Below are 16,567 nucleotides of genomic sequence, written 5' to 3'. Positions count from 1 at the left end.
CTATTTCATTTCAGTATTCAATCTACTAAAACATTAGAACTCCATATATAATGACATTTCACAACACTGAGAAATGTGCACAACATATGCCATATTGATCAATATCATCTACATTTTGTTTTGGAGAGAGCTGATTGTTACACATGCAGAGAAGGGAAATGGCTCCCTGACCTTTGCTTTCTCCACCACACTCTCTCCCTTCAACCCCCTAGCTATCAATCAAGTTTCCATTTTGTTTCATGGCAGCAGACATCCCAAACACTCTTATTAGTACCTTGACCTGTGACCTCACACTAAACCTTAACAGAAGTGTAAGCGTTCTGTTATATATTCTTGATTTCTTAGAAATAAATTCATTTACATTTTCTCTTTTCTGTTTCATTTGCATTCACCACAAATATCTCAGGAAGGAACTTCTAAACAATACATATCTAAAGACTTCCTTAGTTTTGGTTACCAACAAAATCTAAAAAAGTTCCTTCAAAGAACACTTCATAACCAGTATGTTAAAAAAGCAATGCCCATAATTAAAAGCACTAAATTACTAAATCACATGACTAATAATCAGAAAAACTGTTATTTTTTATTTTATATTTTTCTAAGCAAACACAAGTTTAGAATCCAGGGCGTAACAATAAAAATAATTCCTGGTGGACCCTTACACATCCTGCAGAATTATCTTCTTTCTTTCTTTCTTTCCATGAAAGCTCTTGGAGGCATCCTATCCCATCTTATTCCCTTTCTTTAATTTTCTAGTTCTTTTTCCTCACCTTTTTTAGTCATGCTGCCTCATACCAACTGATGGCACACACTGCCACTCTGTAGTCTTATAAATAGCATTCACATTAAACAACCTATTTAATGTTGTTAACAACATTGTTGTTGTTGTTAACAATAGGTTGTTCCCCTCTTCACTTTTTAGAAAAGAACCATTTTTCTCATTGTCTGAAAAAACGTGTAACATAGAAATAATGATGGTAATAGTGTCAGCACCAGCATAGAAATTAGCTACAGAGTATATACATGTTGCATTAAGAAAGCAGGTCATTAACTAGACTAAATTATGGTTTCTGTAGAGCTGAAATGAGTGTAGCTCTGCAGGCTAATACCAAGGCCAAAAGGAAGGGCACAGCCAGTAGTCCATCTCATCGCTGGTACAGCCCTCTGCTGGTCTGAAACCTTGTCACTTTACATAAAATGTAAACAACCAGAAGGTTCCATATACTTCCACTTCCAAAAAGTAAACTCAGATCTTTCTTTACTTAGGTCATTATTCCACTGCTCTATTCTAGAGAAACCAGAATTCCTACCAACTTTCCTTTCAACGGCAAAATATTTGGGCTCTGATCTGGCTCAGCCTTTTTTATCCACTCAGAAAAAGAACAATAATGATTTAAAAAGGCCTTGGGCCATTTAACTCAATGATCAATGAGTTAAGTGTTAAGCGATAGTAAAATAAATAACATTTCATAGTTTGATTAGAACAATTCATGCATTTTTTGGAATGGGGTTTTGTAGATTTGTAAAAGATGGGGAGGAAGGCCAAGGTAGATGGTATATTAAATTTTAAATGAGAAAGGGCTTTAGGGGACAAAAAAGACCTTATATTAGATCTCTAATAATAAGCTCCCTGTCCAAAAGGCAGTAATACTATAAACAAAAATATATAACGTTGGGCTCAAAGAAACAAGAAATATCACCAATAAAGGACTTGGTATCAGGCTGCACAACTTAATCATCTCTCTCCCTCTCTTTCTTTCTCTTTTGCCCTTGGGTGACACTGGCTCCAGGTATGAAAAAGGAAGAAATGAATTATAAACCAATAATCTGTCTTCGGACTCTAAGAATTATCCAAAGGAAGGCCCTAAAACAATACTTAAAGTTATAAACTGCTGCAGAAGTATTAATTTTCATTTACACAAACACACACACACACACACACACACACACCCCTATTATTGCCCCAGTTAGCAGAAAGCACACAAGACAGCCTCAAGGATCTGAGTTGGCTCTTAACCCAACTTCTCTAAAAGCCTCTCAGAATAACCATAGGGTTCATTTTGTTTGGTTTTATTTTTGGTTTATTTTTTAGAGATAAGCAATTTTAGTCCCTTCAAAAAAAGACAAACTCAGGATACCAAAGCCAAGAGCTTTATACTCATTTGGTCATGAAATTTTCTTCAAATTTCTTCACCCAAGACTATTTACCCCACTCCATTATCACTGCTTTTCCTTACTGCTAAATTCAGAAATATTAAATGATTTACCAGATATTAAGCTAGCAACATCTGAACCCACTGATCTGTCTAAACTTCAAGTAACATGAAAAACAGTCATGACCTTTTGCCACATGGAATGTAAGAAGCCTTTTTAAAAATATATGTATTTTAAGTACGTATTTAAGTCAACTTGATTTTTATATAAAAAGAGATGAGTACAAACATTATTAGAAGCTTTAATAATAATTTAAGCATAATGCACTCAAATTCTTATTATTTCTCTGGTTTTAAAGGTTATTTGTATATAACCTATATGAGCAAAAGCCTTTGGATTCAACTAAATGCTCTTCATCAATCTATAAATATGATATCTATCTTGTAAATACTAATTCCAAATTTCAGATAAACTTCTAATTAGTTCCACCTTATCATTAATTCTGGTCCTATTTCTTGAACTTATATCATCAAATGTAGTACTTTGGAAAAGGTAAATCATTCAAAATTTTGTAGAAAAGATGACAGTCATCTTCTTTGATCCAGAATTATAAAATATTTTCTTCTTTGGACTTTCAAACATGATTTAGAATGATGAATCCACTAATTTTTTTCATTTCTACATGAACTTTTCTTTCCAATCATTTTCATGTAACACACTTGCCTTTTTTATTCACTTAGAAACTGTACCAAGTAAATTGTGCTGTGTAACTATCAAAGCCATGGAAGAACACTGTCACATACCTTTTTAGCAAAATAAGATGTTCCATGTTCTTGTCAAAAAACATTGCATCAATTTTGTACAATGAAGTCCTTTCTATAGAATGACATACTAAGAAAATCAATTTCCTTTTTGTCCACAGAAATATACTGTGCACTAATGAATTCTTGGGTTTGATAAAATTTGAGTGTTGCTCTCTCTCTTTAAATTCATCCTCAGATGGTCTAATAATTGTAAAATTTCTTCTTCTGTCAATTTTTTACCTTATCATTAAGAGCAGAAAATAAACAATTCTGAATTCCTAACTGAATTCAATGAAAGCTGAAAATAAGACCACAAAGATGGTATCCACGGATTTCTTTTACACCGATTTTACTGATATTTCTCAACCTTTTTTTTTTCATTATTGCTCCCCACTAGGAAGCCATTTCAGAACATTTTTTCTTAATTGCATCCCCACGAAATTTTAATATTAAACATACACTGTATAGATGTACTGTGACCCAATGGAAGAACCATGTAATACTTAAAATGTTTCTGCCCTCCCCAAATATCAGTTCTTGTTCCCACTGAGAAAACAAATTTCTATCTTCTTAAAATATGATCCAGTACTTTGGGGAATGCAGTACAAACTGAGGGCGATCCAAGAGTGATGATTTATTTTCTTATTATATCATAATTCTAGGGGCAATTCCAGTCTTCTTTTCTTCTCATTATTTTATAGTCCTTACTATAGTAGGAGTAACTAATGAATAATGGTGAAATAAAGTGTTTTAAGGTATAGGAAAATTCATATCACAAAGACCCCCTAATGAATCCTGGATTTATAAAAACATGTTCACATATGGTAATTGTAAGATAGAATAAATGTTATTTTTTAAGTAACTTTCTTTGTTTTTGAAAGACCTCTTCAAAAATGCAAAAATAGCAAAATATCAATCCTTACAAAAGGTTGAAAAAGAGGGTTAGTATCACTAAAATTGAAACAATCAGAAAACATGTGGTTCTAGGCAAGATGTAATAGGCAGTGTTACCTCTAACTAAACTAAACTATTTATTTATTTATTTATTTATTTATTTATTTATTTTAACATTTAATGTATTATTTGTCCCAGGGGGTACAGGTCTGTGAATCATCAGGATTACACATTTCAGAGCACTTACCATAGCACATACCCTTCCCAGTGTCCATAACCCAGCCACCATATCCCTACTCCCCCACCCCCTAGCAACACTGTTTGTTTTGTGAGATTAAGAGTCTCTTATGGTTTGTCTCCCTCCCAATCCCATCTTGTTTCATTTAACTAAGCTTTTAAATCTAATCTCAAGCCATCAGAAAATAAATGGGACAGAGAAACCATTAAATGACATCATGAGGAAACAATGGCCACAGAGTGCCAAAATATGTAACATTCTACAGAACAACCAACCAGATTTCTTCCACAACCCAATAGCATGAAAACAGAGGGAAAATATGGAGAAACTATTAATAAAGACTTAAAAGACATAACCAAATGCAATAAATTGATTTTGTCTGTATATAAATGAGAAAATGTTTTATAAAAAGACATTTAAAAAACGATGAATATGAACTAAGTATTATATAGCATAGAACTATTATCAATATTAGGTATATATACAACAATTATGATTATGTAAGAAAATATCCTTTTTTACATGGCTTATGAATTACTTAAGGGTAAAACAACAATGTCTGGAATTGATTTAAATACTAAAGCAAAATAAAGGGAGGCAGATACAACAAACAATTATAGCAAAACAAAGATGGTTTGGGAGTTGGTAATAAGTTCATGGTTATTTCAATTTCTACTCCATACATATTTAACATATTTAAAACTTTTTAAATTAAAAAAAAAAACATTAAAAAATTGTAGAAGTAATAAGCTTTCCAGTCTCTGGGCATACAACTTGTGACTGACAAAGGCAGGATTAGAACCAAGGTCTCCTGTCTTTGAATCTAGTGCTTTTGAACAATATCATGCCACAAACACTTCTACCCAAAACTCTTTTTTTTTTTTTTTAAAGATTTTATTTATTTGTCAGAGAGAGAGAGGGAGAGAGAGTGAGCACAGGTAGACAGAACGGCAGGCAGAGGCAGAGGGAGAAGCAGGCTCCCTGCCAAGCAAGGAGGCCGATGTGGGACTCGATCCCAGGACGCTGGGATCATGACCTGAGCCAAAGGCAGCTGCTTAACCAACTGAGCCACCCAGGCGTCCCATACCCAAAACTCTTGTTTTACAATGCACAAAAACCACCACCCAAAATGTTCCTTACAACTTAACATACATATCTAAGATGCATAAAATTCCTAGATTTTTTTTTTTTTGCTAACTTTTTATGAATACAGTCCAATGAGTAGGCACTGCTCAGGTTTACAGATAAGCAAGAGTGCATCATCCTCCTTATTATCAGTTTATCAGAACTTACCAGTAAAAAACTGATTCTAAATTAAACTTCATTCAGGGATCTGTAATTAGCAAGTTTAGTACTTCTGAGTATCTTGTGGGATCTATTATAAAACTCAAAGACCAACTAAAAGCTCTGTTTATTAATAATCCACTTTACAATAATGCTGTAATTAATAATCCACTTTACAATAATGAAATATAGTTCGTAAACTGTCAAACCACCTTAAAAAATAAACATTTAACATGTGGTATAAATTAGGGAGAAGTCCTTCAATTTTTCAATTCATTATCTTTCAAATTTTATTACTTCATTAGATCAATAGTCCATGCATGGCTGGAAAAATTATATCCTTTGGCAGATAAGGTAAAATTCTACCCCCAAATTAAGTAAATATTTCTAAAACTTGAACTTTTTCAAATAAATTTAATACTTTTTCCCTCTGTGGAAATGAGACCACTCATGACCAACTCCATATACATCTATATAACACAGATGATAATGAAATTCTTATTTTAGCTAAAGCTTATTATTTTAAATATGCTGATATCCCTCAATTAGTGCTAATATAAAGAGTATCTTCCACTATTGAACTATCTCTACCTTGCATTTCCATATTCTTATTTCTAAAAGAGAGTTTTTGGGGGGTGCCTGGGTGTCTCAATTGTTAAACATCTGCCTTCAGATTGGGTCATGATCCCAGGCTCCTGGGATCAAGCCCCACAACAGGCTCCCTGCTCAGCTGGAGGCCTGCTTCTCTCGCTCCCATTCCCCCTATTTGTGTTCCCTCTCTCATTGGGTATCTCTCTGCCAAATGAATAAAATCTTAAAAAAAAAAAAAGTATTTTTTAATAAGTTTTTAAAAATTCCTCAAGAGATCATCTAGTGACTGTTACTCAACAAAAATTTATAACTAAAGCTATAAATTGATATTTAAAGAGAGCAGGATACAGATAATTACATTTCTCCATGATTTTTCAGCTTTAGGAGAATCAAAGTGTTTAATCCTAAACCATGAACCACGGACACAGACAAGCCCAGATTTAGGAAACTTCTAGTCCAAACATATCTAAATTTAAAAAAATCAATTCTATATTATCACTGATGAAAATCCTCCAGCTTATCCTTAAAAAATTCTACTAGTAAGGATGAAGACTGGTATTCTGCAGTCTATTAAGCTCTTAACTAGAATTGTTTGGAAAGCTATTCTCTGTTGAACTGATATCTGCTGCCAGAGATAGCAATTGGCTGAGTCACCCATTCTAATATTAGAAAACACTCACTATATGGCAAGTACCCCATATTTTAAAAAAAAAGGCCAGGGACACCTCGATAGCTCAGTTGGTTAAGCGACTGCCTTTGGCTCAGGTCATGATCCTGGAGTCCCAGGATCAAGTCCTGCATCAGGCTCCTGGCTCAGCGTGGAGTCTGCTTCTTCCTCTGACCCTCTCCCCTCCCACAATCCTGCTTGCGCTCTCTCTCTCTCTCTCTCAAATAAATAAATAAAATCTTAAAAAAAAAAAAAGTCTGAATACTCCTTCATTCCATAAACAGCACATGGTTTTCAATCCAACTCAACAACCAACTCTGAATGCTATCTAGTTTGACACCGTCTCAAAGTATATTACCTATAAATGATCCAGGAATCTATGTGTAAGCAGGATATTGTACTACTGTTGTTAGGGCCAATTTAATGTTAAAACCTGTTTAACTATTAGGGCCTGTCTAGCCAGAGCGACTCCATATTGCCTAGGTAGCCATATTGTTGTTCACATCCACGGACTTCATTCTGGGAATAAACGCCCCAATAGTTCCTGGTATCGTTTCCAGGTATCAATTCCAGGAGTAAACGCCTTAACAACAAAAGCCACGTACCTTGGGTCTGCGGTTATGTCCTATAAAATCAGCCTGTGAGATCGGGAGGGGATCGCTCTCTCTGGAGGCGGCCCTGGCCAGTCAGTCTGATTTCTAATGCTTGGCATAGAATAAAGCTTTGCATAACTTTCACTTTGTCTCAGTCTCGTTCCCCTGGACAGTCAGTCTAACTTCTAATGCTTGGCATAGAATAAGGCTTTGCATAACTTTCACCTTGTCTCAGTCTCGTTCCTTTGATAGCAGACCCCAACACTGTTACTTCTACTTATTTATAAAACAGAATTCTACTAATAAGGACTAATAACACATTCCTCATTTTCCTAATATGTGGCGATATACTATTGTTTATATGGATCTTAAGTTCTAGTAAAATCCCAGATAAATGCCTGCTAATTACTGTAACACTAATCTTTCCAATTCTCCATTCTCATAGTTTATTTTAATGCATTAAAAAAAGAAATCTAAGTCGTAGTTCTTTGGTTCAGTACATACTTTTCTGCTTCATCCAAATCACTAATTAAAAATCCAAATAAGATTAGAACAACAGAAGTGACACATCTTTCAAAAGATACAGACTTTGGAAGAAACTTTGTCAAAGACTGAAAAACACCTGGACAATGAAACTCCACGCATCTCCTATTATTCATTTCCATTTTTAATCTTAAAACTTAAATATAAATTTAAATATTCATTTGTAAAGTGACATAAAGAAAAATCACTTACTTGTTCCTTCTATAAGCAGTTCTTGTCCATGACTACCCAAAAGTGTCCGAGAAAGAAAAGGTGCAAAATCCACAAAAATCTCTCGCAGAAGAGGAGCTGCCTTTTCCAAAGCATGTTCAAGCCTCTCTGTAATACTAATGGGAAGATATTATCTGAACTATTCATTAGAATTTACAATTTTCAGTTTTTAAAATGAGTTTCCAAAGAAATGTAAAATCATGAGAAATTAAAAATTATATAACAACTCATTATTGCTATACATATCATTCCTTCTGCTAGAATACCCTTTATTATGAAGTTCTATATTACCACCCCAGCCCTGACAAATAATCTGGTACACAACCACTCTAAGCATCTGATTTTACTGGAAATCTTAATGGGTCAGTATAGAGCACTTGATTTTAACACCATTATAACCTAAAAAACTCGACCAAATCCTTATCAAATTTGTGTATTCCTGGGTCACCTGAGTGGCTCAGTCCGTTTAAGCATATCCCTTCAGCTCAAGTCATGATCTCAGGATCCTGAGATAGAGCCTTGGGTTGGGATCCTTGCTTTAAGAGGAGTCTTAAAGTCTGCCTCTGCCCCTCCCCCAACTCACACACTCTCTCTCTCTCTCTTTCTCTCTCTCTCAAATAAAGTCTTTAAGAGAAAAAAATTTGTCTATTAATAAACCATCAGCACCTTCAGTTCAAGAATTATATCTTCCTAAGTTCTCAGCTGCAGCATATAGCATAGACACCATAAGTATTTATAAACTGAATTAGTTTATATTCTTTTCTCATTGACATCTTTGAGAATTTTTTTTTCTAAAGCAATCTGAACAACTTTTCATTTGAAAATTAGTATATTTTGGGACGCCTGGGTGGCTCAGTTGGTTAAGCAGCTGCCTTCGGCTCAGGTCATGATCCCAGCGTCCTGGGATCGAGTCCCACATCGGGCTCCTTGCTCTGCGGGGAGCCTGCTTCTCCCTCTGACTCTGCCTGCCTCTCTGTCTGCCTGTGCTCGCTCTCGCTCGCTCTCTGACAAATAAATAAATAAAATCTTTAAAAAAAAAAAAAAAAAAGAAGTGTCATGGTTTCATTTAAAAAAAAAAAAGAAAATTAGTATATTTTACTGGCATACTTATAATGATCTCAATTTACATATTAATATGTCTCTGTGACTACATGCACATATATTCATATGTATACACACATACAACCACATACATGTATATATTTAATGAGTTAAACAAGCTCCCTGCATTTCAGGAAATTCAGAGGCATCCACAGCTTTAGTTCCGAACTTATAAACAAAATATATACACAAACAGCCACTATTTACCTATTTATTCACACAAGGAGTAGTACTTCGTAATACCAACAAGAGCTGCTACTGAAACTATCAACTGTTAAGCTGATGGAAATCTCTTCTACCAATTAGCATCTCATCCAAGGTACTACCCTTAATACTATTCTTCTCTGGATAATATCACAACTACAAAGTTACACATACAGAACTTTGGTGCCTGTATTTGCGGAGTGCTAGGATTTTCCAGTAGTGGAAGGAGGATCAAGAACTCTGACCATTAAGGGTCTAGTGGTAGAAAATATTCACAGTATTCCACCTTTGAATTTGAAATGCATATTCCCAATTTAAAAAGGTTAAGGACGGTAAAAATGTACCTACTGTTCAGTTTCACTGTGGCTTTGGTTTACTGCCTATAACTTGCTTCATTATTTTTATAGAAAATGAACAGTGAATTCTCCATTTTCAGTTCATAACCATATGAAACCTAAGTCATAAGCTACTACCTGTGTATTTAAATATTTGTTTTGCATGCAGTACTTACTAATCATAATAGCCACTTCTCAAAAACCTTTTACATGTCATAATCTTTAAAGAGAAACTTCTAAAACATTCAGGCCTCTGTCGCTTATGCTTTTAAAAAAAATAGACAAAAGTAAGTTTAAAAAAAAAAAAGAACTGTAGCTAGACAGTTTAAAGAGTCATCAAAAGGAATAAATCACAAATATCCAAGTTAATAGCTTTAATACCTCATATTTGAAACTTGGTCTTGTGGAACTGAGCCAACTGTTGGCACCGATGGCAATTTTGCATTAGATGATCTACCACCTATAAAAGAAAATAACCATTTACAGAAATCTTCCATTTTTAGATAAAGGTTCAAATAAAGAAGCTATCTTTATACCAAGTCAACAAAAAACATTACAATGGATGTTAAATGTCCATTATATTTTGGATAACATTAAAATCTACCAATTAACAAGGTATCTCTTCAATCATTTAATATGTAAATCTTAGTTACAAGTTTGATTATTACACTGAGTAACCTATGATCCATCAGCTGCAGAGGTAACAGAAAACTAAATTCTGACTCACTAAAGTCATGATTGCTTCTATCCAACAAGTAGCAATAGAGATTTACAAGTAGACACTTTTTAAAATTGAAGCAAAACACAAAAACAGTTAATTCCAAATTTAGCCTCAAGCACATAAACTTCCACTTCCATAAAAACTGACCTTATTTGGTCACCAAATAACTTGTGCTATAGCCTGACTGCTTCTGAGTCTAGCCTAACAAACACAACCCAGGGAATACTTGTGAAACCTTTCTTAAATGATTCAAATAGAAGTTATACTCCCTCGTTTGTATCCTCAGTGTAATGAGAACTTAACCTGTTGGTGCATTTGTCATGCTATATTTCACTTGATTTTGTAAATATCCTTTTTCCTATTACACTAATCTTTTTAAAAGCTGAGACTTCATCTTCTTCATCCCAATCTCTCCAGAGCTTAGAGAAGTGGACAAGAGAGGGTCCTCAGTTTATGTTAATTCCAAAAATTATTCCCTTAATCATTCCTATCTCTCATATTTTACAAGTTATCTTTCCATGTGGTATGTACTTCGCTATTTCCTACGTTTTTATGTCCCTCTCTTTGTTCGAACTACTGTGTAAAATTAATTTCTACCATGTGATCTTATTTTACTCTCCAATGAAACTTCCAGATACCCTTTAATATTCTTGTATATTTTGCTGAGTGGTCAATTCATCCTCTTCTATTACAAAATGTTAAAGCTGTTCTACCCTGTACAAGAATTTTCATCTTTGTTTTCAACAAATAATGCTTACTTGGCAGGAGAAAAATAATCACTAGAAAGGTAACTGGAAGAGTAAAAGAACAGATAGGAACAAAACAACACACATTTATGACAAGTCTTGAAAGAGTGAATCTAGAAGATTCACTTCTAGAGTGAATCTAGAAGACTAATTTGTAGGATAATTTACTGAGACTTAAGAAATTCTAAAAGCTCAAGAAAGAAAGGGGAAAAATAAAGTTCCTGTTTAAGAATTAGGATATATGGAATAGCACATCATTCAGTTTAAGCTAGGAGTAGGATCTAAGGAAACAGAACAGCCATTTGCCTTTTCTAAGGCCAATATTAGGAAGAAAAAGAACAGACACATAGAGTGTCCCTCTATGACACAGGGACTATAAGAGTCACTGGAATCCAACTTGGATGATATCCTTACAACCTAGAGTCTATAGGTACAAGAGACATGCATATCTTGCTTGCAGATGTAATTCAGTAAAATTCAGTTTCTGAAAGCAGTATCTTAAATGTGTGGAAAGTTAGTATTTGGGTAAATACAGACTGAAATCTCATCACAATTCTAGAGAGAACAGTCCAAAAAGAAGGAAATAATACTGATGCAAATGAAACAAAGAATATGCAAAGCTGATACACGAGAGAAGAGTAGCTCAAAAGATCCCGGAATCCATGCACTACCAGAGGTCTGATGCTTATGATATGTTCTCAAAACTTCAGGCATAGTTATCCTAGAAGTACCTAAAAGGACACAACGTGGTGTGGACAGAAAGATAAATGAAGGAGAGATGGAGGAAAAATGCTCATCTAGCATACATAAAGGAAGAAGACAGAAACAGTTGAGAATGTAGAAAAGCAGCCTCCGACATCAGGAGCTGGCCTGGTAATACTGATTATGCTTAGTGTTGTTAGTATGAATGACTGATGACTTTACAAATTACAGCTTTAGACTTCCAGGCTTCTGATGAGATTTATTAGGGTATCTCATTGTAGAATTACCCATGCTTCCTAACACTACTCAATTTAAAAGGAAGCCCCACTTCCTTAACCCCTCCCTAAAATCACCTAATATAGGTTCAAACCCTGTAATAAATCATTTCTAACATCCTCTTACTCAGATGTCCCTAATTTCCTCATTGTGAGCATACTCCCTCACTGAACTAACTTATTCAACCAAAAGTTTATTCCTGGCAGTCTTTGGTTAGAGCACACTGATAGAGACTTTAGATGAACTCAGGCAGAGAAAGATAAAAATCATCCGATTATTTTAAAAGAAACAGAATTTTAAAAATCTCTAAGTAAGAATTCTTTTCCATAATAGCCTGTTTCATCAGGATAAAATGCACATTTTTCCACATGGTAGCATTTCTCAAATCAATACATTTTATAATCAAAGGCATCTTAACAATTGTAGTTAGCCATAGTTGAGACCTACTATGTAGTTGTATGTAGTTGCTATGTAGTTGAGACCTATGGTAAAAGACTAAGTCAAGGAGAACTGTGTAACTATTTAAAATCTTTATTTTTCCAGTCTACAACCTCAAGATCACATAAACTAGAAGCCTACAGAAAAAACAATTGTATAATTTCAACATATTATGTAAGTATAATGATTTGCTTGTAGTGAAGATGAACCTCTAAGCTCCATTCCAATAGTGTAGGCAATGGAAGATCATCTCCACTGTCCCACTCACTACAAAAGGACACCAAATGTGGCAGTAAATTTAACAAGGCTTGAAAGCATAGGGGTCTCTCTTCCTTTAAAGAGGGGGTTGGGGGGCGCCTGGGTGGCTCAGTGGATTAAGCCGCTGCCTTCAGCTCAGGTCATGATCCCAGAGTCCTGGGATCGAGTCCCGCATCGGGCTCTCTGCTCAGCAGGGAGCCTGCTTCCTCCTCTCTCTCTCTCTCTGCCTGCCTCTCTGCCCACTTGTGATCTGTCTGTCAAATAAATAAATAAAATCTTTAAAAAAAAAAAATAAAAAAAAATAAAGAGGGGGTTGGGGAAGGGGCGGAGGTAGAGAGAGAATCCCAAGCAGGCTCCATGCCCAGAACAGAATCTGACATGGGGCTTGACCTCGAAACCCTGAGATCATGACCTAAGTAGAAATCAAGAGTCATACGCTGAGGCACCCAGGTGCCCCAAGGTTCTCTTACTTTTAATTTGCATGGTTACCCTAAAAGAAACCAAATTCCTAAGTGAACACTGAGGACTGAAACAAGCATGCAGCTTTATGTACTCACTCATTTATTGAAAATTATCTTTTGAAAACAAATAGAAGTCTAGGTATTATTCTAGATGCTTGGGATATACCAGTGCTTATATAAATAAAAAGTTCAGCCCTAGTAGGGGAAGACAGACAATAAATAATAAACATAATAAATAAGTTGGGAGCTAGAAGGTAGTTTAGGAAATAATAGAGAAGAGTGAGGGAAATTGGAAGCATGGGGTGAGGGTTAGTGAAAGCTGGTTGCATCTTTAGATATAGTGGTCAAGGTAAAACTTAGGAAAGGTGACCTATGAGTGACAGTCTGAAGGCAGGGATAGAGTTGGCCAAGAGAGAATCTGTATCTGAGAATCCTGTGTTTCAAGTAAAATCAGTTATTTTCTCATTATACTACAGTATAAAAATATTGTGCTTTTAAAGAGCAAAAGGGCCCTATTTTCCAGACTTCCTTAATCTAGTCCGGCCTTAAGCAGTTAGCTTGAATAGATCAAGGAAAGTATTTGCATCAGGATAGGGGTGACACTGACCTGGAGCAAGGTATACGAGCTCAGACAATGTGAAGAGAGCATTTAAGTAGAAAAGAAAACAAAAAGAACTTTGAGGTTAATGATTTGAAATTAAAGGCATTTGTGTGAATTCATGGTTTCACTAAATACAGGTAATATATACAACTATGTATGAAATATATATCCTCATTCAAATACATATCCATATATAGTCCCTAGTTCTATCCACTGAGAGGACTTGGGAACAATAATACCTTAACATCTCATGTCCAAATCTTGCTTCTAAACACTATTCTTCACTGAGAGAGAGAAATGACCAATTCAAGATCTACTAGAGAAAAGTACACAATGAGCTTGAAACATCTAGTTTTGCTTTTTAGAAAGCAAAGATATGCCAAAGAAATAATAGGCCATCATTCACGAAGACACAGAAGCAGCTTGAAGGGACTACCACTGACAAAACTGGAAACATTTTGAGCATAAAAATAAATAATAATTCCTCAAAAAGTTGAAAATAGAGCTACCCTACAAACCAGCAATTGCACTACTGGGTATTTACCCTAAAGATACAAATGTAATGATCCAAAGGGGCACATGCACCCGAATGTTTATAACAGTAATGTCCACAATAGCCAAACTATGGAAAGAAACTAGATGTCCATCAACAGATGAATGGATAAAGAAGAGGTGATACACACACACACACACACACAATGGAATACTATGCAGCCATCAAAAGAAATGAAATCTTGCCATTTGTGAGAACGTGGATGGAACTAAAGGCTATTATGCTTAGGGAAATAAGTCAATCAGAGAAAGACAACTATCATATGATCTCCCTGATATGAGGAAGTGGAGAGGCAACGTGGGGGGTTTGGGGGGTAGGAAAAGAATAAATGAAACAAGATGGGATTGGGAGGGAGACAAACCGTAAGACACTCTTAATCTCACAAAACAAACTGAGGGTTGCGGCGGGGAGGAAGGTAGGGAGAGGGTGGTGGGGTTATGGACATTGGGGAGGGTATGTGCTATGGTGAGTGCTGTGAAGTGTGTAAACCTGGTGATTCACAGACCTGTACCCATGGGGCTAATAATACACTGTATGTTTATTAAAAAATCTAAAAATCGTGGACTCTGAGAAACAAACTGAGGGTTTTAGAGGGGAGGGGGGTGGGTGGTTGGGTGAGCCTGGTGGTGGTGGGTATTATGGAGGGCACGTATTGCAAGGAGCACTGGGTGTGGTGCATAAACAATGAATTTTGGGACACACAAAATTAAATTTTAAAATAATAATACTAAAAATAAATAATGATAATAACTTACTACAACTCATTCAATTAAATAGGAAGCCAAAGAGGCCATATTGATAAGATAAATTAACAAGCTGAGGAACAGGATATTTAAATAATTTCAAAGTACCTTTCCACAAAACACTTATTAAAAACAAAAGGGAAAGAGTAACTTTACCATACAGAAAATTGGCCGTTCGATTTTTTTTTTTTTTTTAAGATTTATTTATTTGACAGAGAGAGAAAAATCAGTAGGCAAAGAGGCAGGCAGAGAGAGGGGGAAGCAAGCTCCCTGCCAAGCAGAAAGCTCGATGTGGGGCTCGATCCCAGGACTCTGAGATCATGACCTGAGCTGAAGGCAGAGGCTTAATCCACTGAGCCACCCAGGCACCCCTGGAAGTTAGATGTTAAATAATAAAATATTGAAAACATTAAATAATGTTTTATTTATTTATTCTATTAAATAATTGATTATATTAAATAATGAAAGTGGTATCACCAATATGTGACAAGTCAAAACTGTGCACCATATGATACGCACTGAGTGATTATTGAAATGTTAAATCACCATATTGTACACCTGAAATTAATATAACACTGTATGTTAACTATACTGGAGTTAAAATAAAGACAGATAAAACTGTGCAGCAGGTGATTAGATTTTCTTCTCTACCTGTTTCATAATATTCCTACCAAAGAAGTGTATCATAATTTGCTTCTAATCATGAGGATATATCAGACCAACCAAAATTCAGGCACATTCATTTGAGTCATTCCTAGTTCTTTACCATAATAAATAACATTTTGTATTTGCTTACATAAATTTATGTGTACTCCTTGACTTTTTTTTTTTTTAATAGGTTCCACATCAGTGTGGAGCCCAATGTAGGTCTTGAACTTATGACCCTAAGGTCAAGATCTGAGTTGAGATCAAGAGTTGGATACTGACTGAGCCACCCAGTGCCCCACTCCTTGATTTTTTTAGGTAACTTCCTATTAGTCAATAAACACACACATTACATATGAACACATATTGCCAAATTGCCCTGAATAAAGAATAAACAATTTACACTTGATTACTAGTAAAACTGAATGAATTTTCCCACTTTAGTGGAAACCAAAAGGTAACATAAATAACTACTACTCTGATATTTTGAGCATTTTTGTAGGAATCCTTTTCTTTGTAATTTGTAATTATTATATATAGATATTTACCTTTTGTCGTTCATTACAAATACTTAAGTGTGTAGTGATTGTTGTCATGCAGAATTCTAGAACGTTCCTTTTAAATCATTTTGCCAGTATGATTTAGAAAAGAGAAATACCACCAAATTTTAACACGGTTGTTAGGATGTTTAAATTTAAAAATGTAAAGAACCTAAGATAGGGGCACCTGGGTGGCTCAGTCAGTTAAGAGTCTGCCTTCGGCTCAGGTCATGATTCCAGGGTCCTGAGAACAAGCCCTACATTGAG

At 35.2% G+C, this 16,567-nt stretch overlaps 1 protein-coding gene across 3 annotated transcripts in view; it reads right to left on the bottom strand.

Annotated features, from left to right (window-relative positions):
• LRBA (LPS responsive beige-like anchor protein) overlaps positions 1-16,567 on the bottom strand; it is a 731,946-nt gene that overhangs the window by 501,583 nt on the left and 213,796 nt on the right. For all 3 annotated transcript variants that reach the window (XM_044224882.1, XM_044224884.1, XM_044224883.1), the window contains exons 32-33: positions 9,999-10,077; positions 7,960-8,093 (exon numbers count right to left, since the gene is read on the bottom strand). In XM_044224882.1, coding sequence (XP_044080817.1) covers positions 7,960-8,093; positions 9,999-10,077 — 213 coding nt within the window. The remainder of the gene's footprint in view (positions 1-7,959; positions 8,094-9,998; positions 10,078-16,567) is intronic.

Source organism: Neovison vison, chromosome 11 (assembly GCF_020171115.1).
Source record: "Neovison vison isolate M4711 chromosome 11, ASM_NN_V1, whole genome shotgun sequence".
Classification (NCBI taxonomy): Eukaryota; Metazoa; Chordata; class Mammalia; order Carnivora; family Mustelidae; genus Neogale; species Neogale vison.
This window is presented reverse-complemented; position numbering and strand designations above follow the sequence as displayed.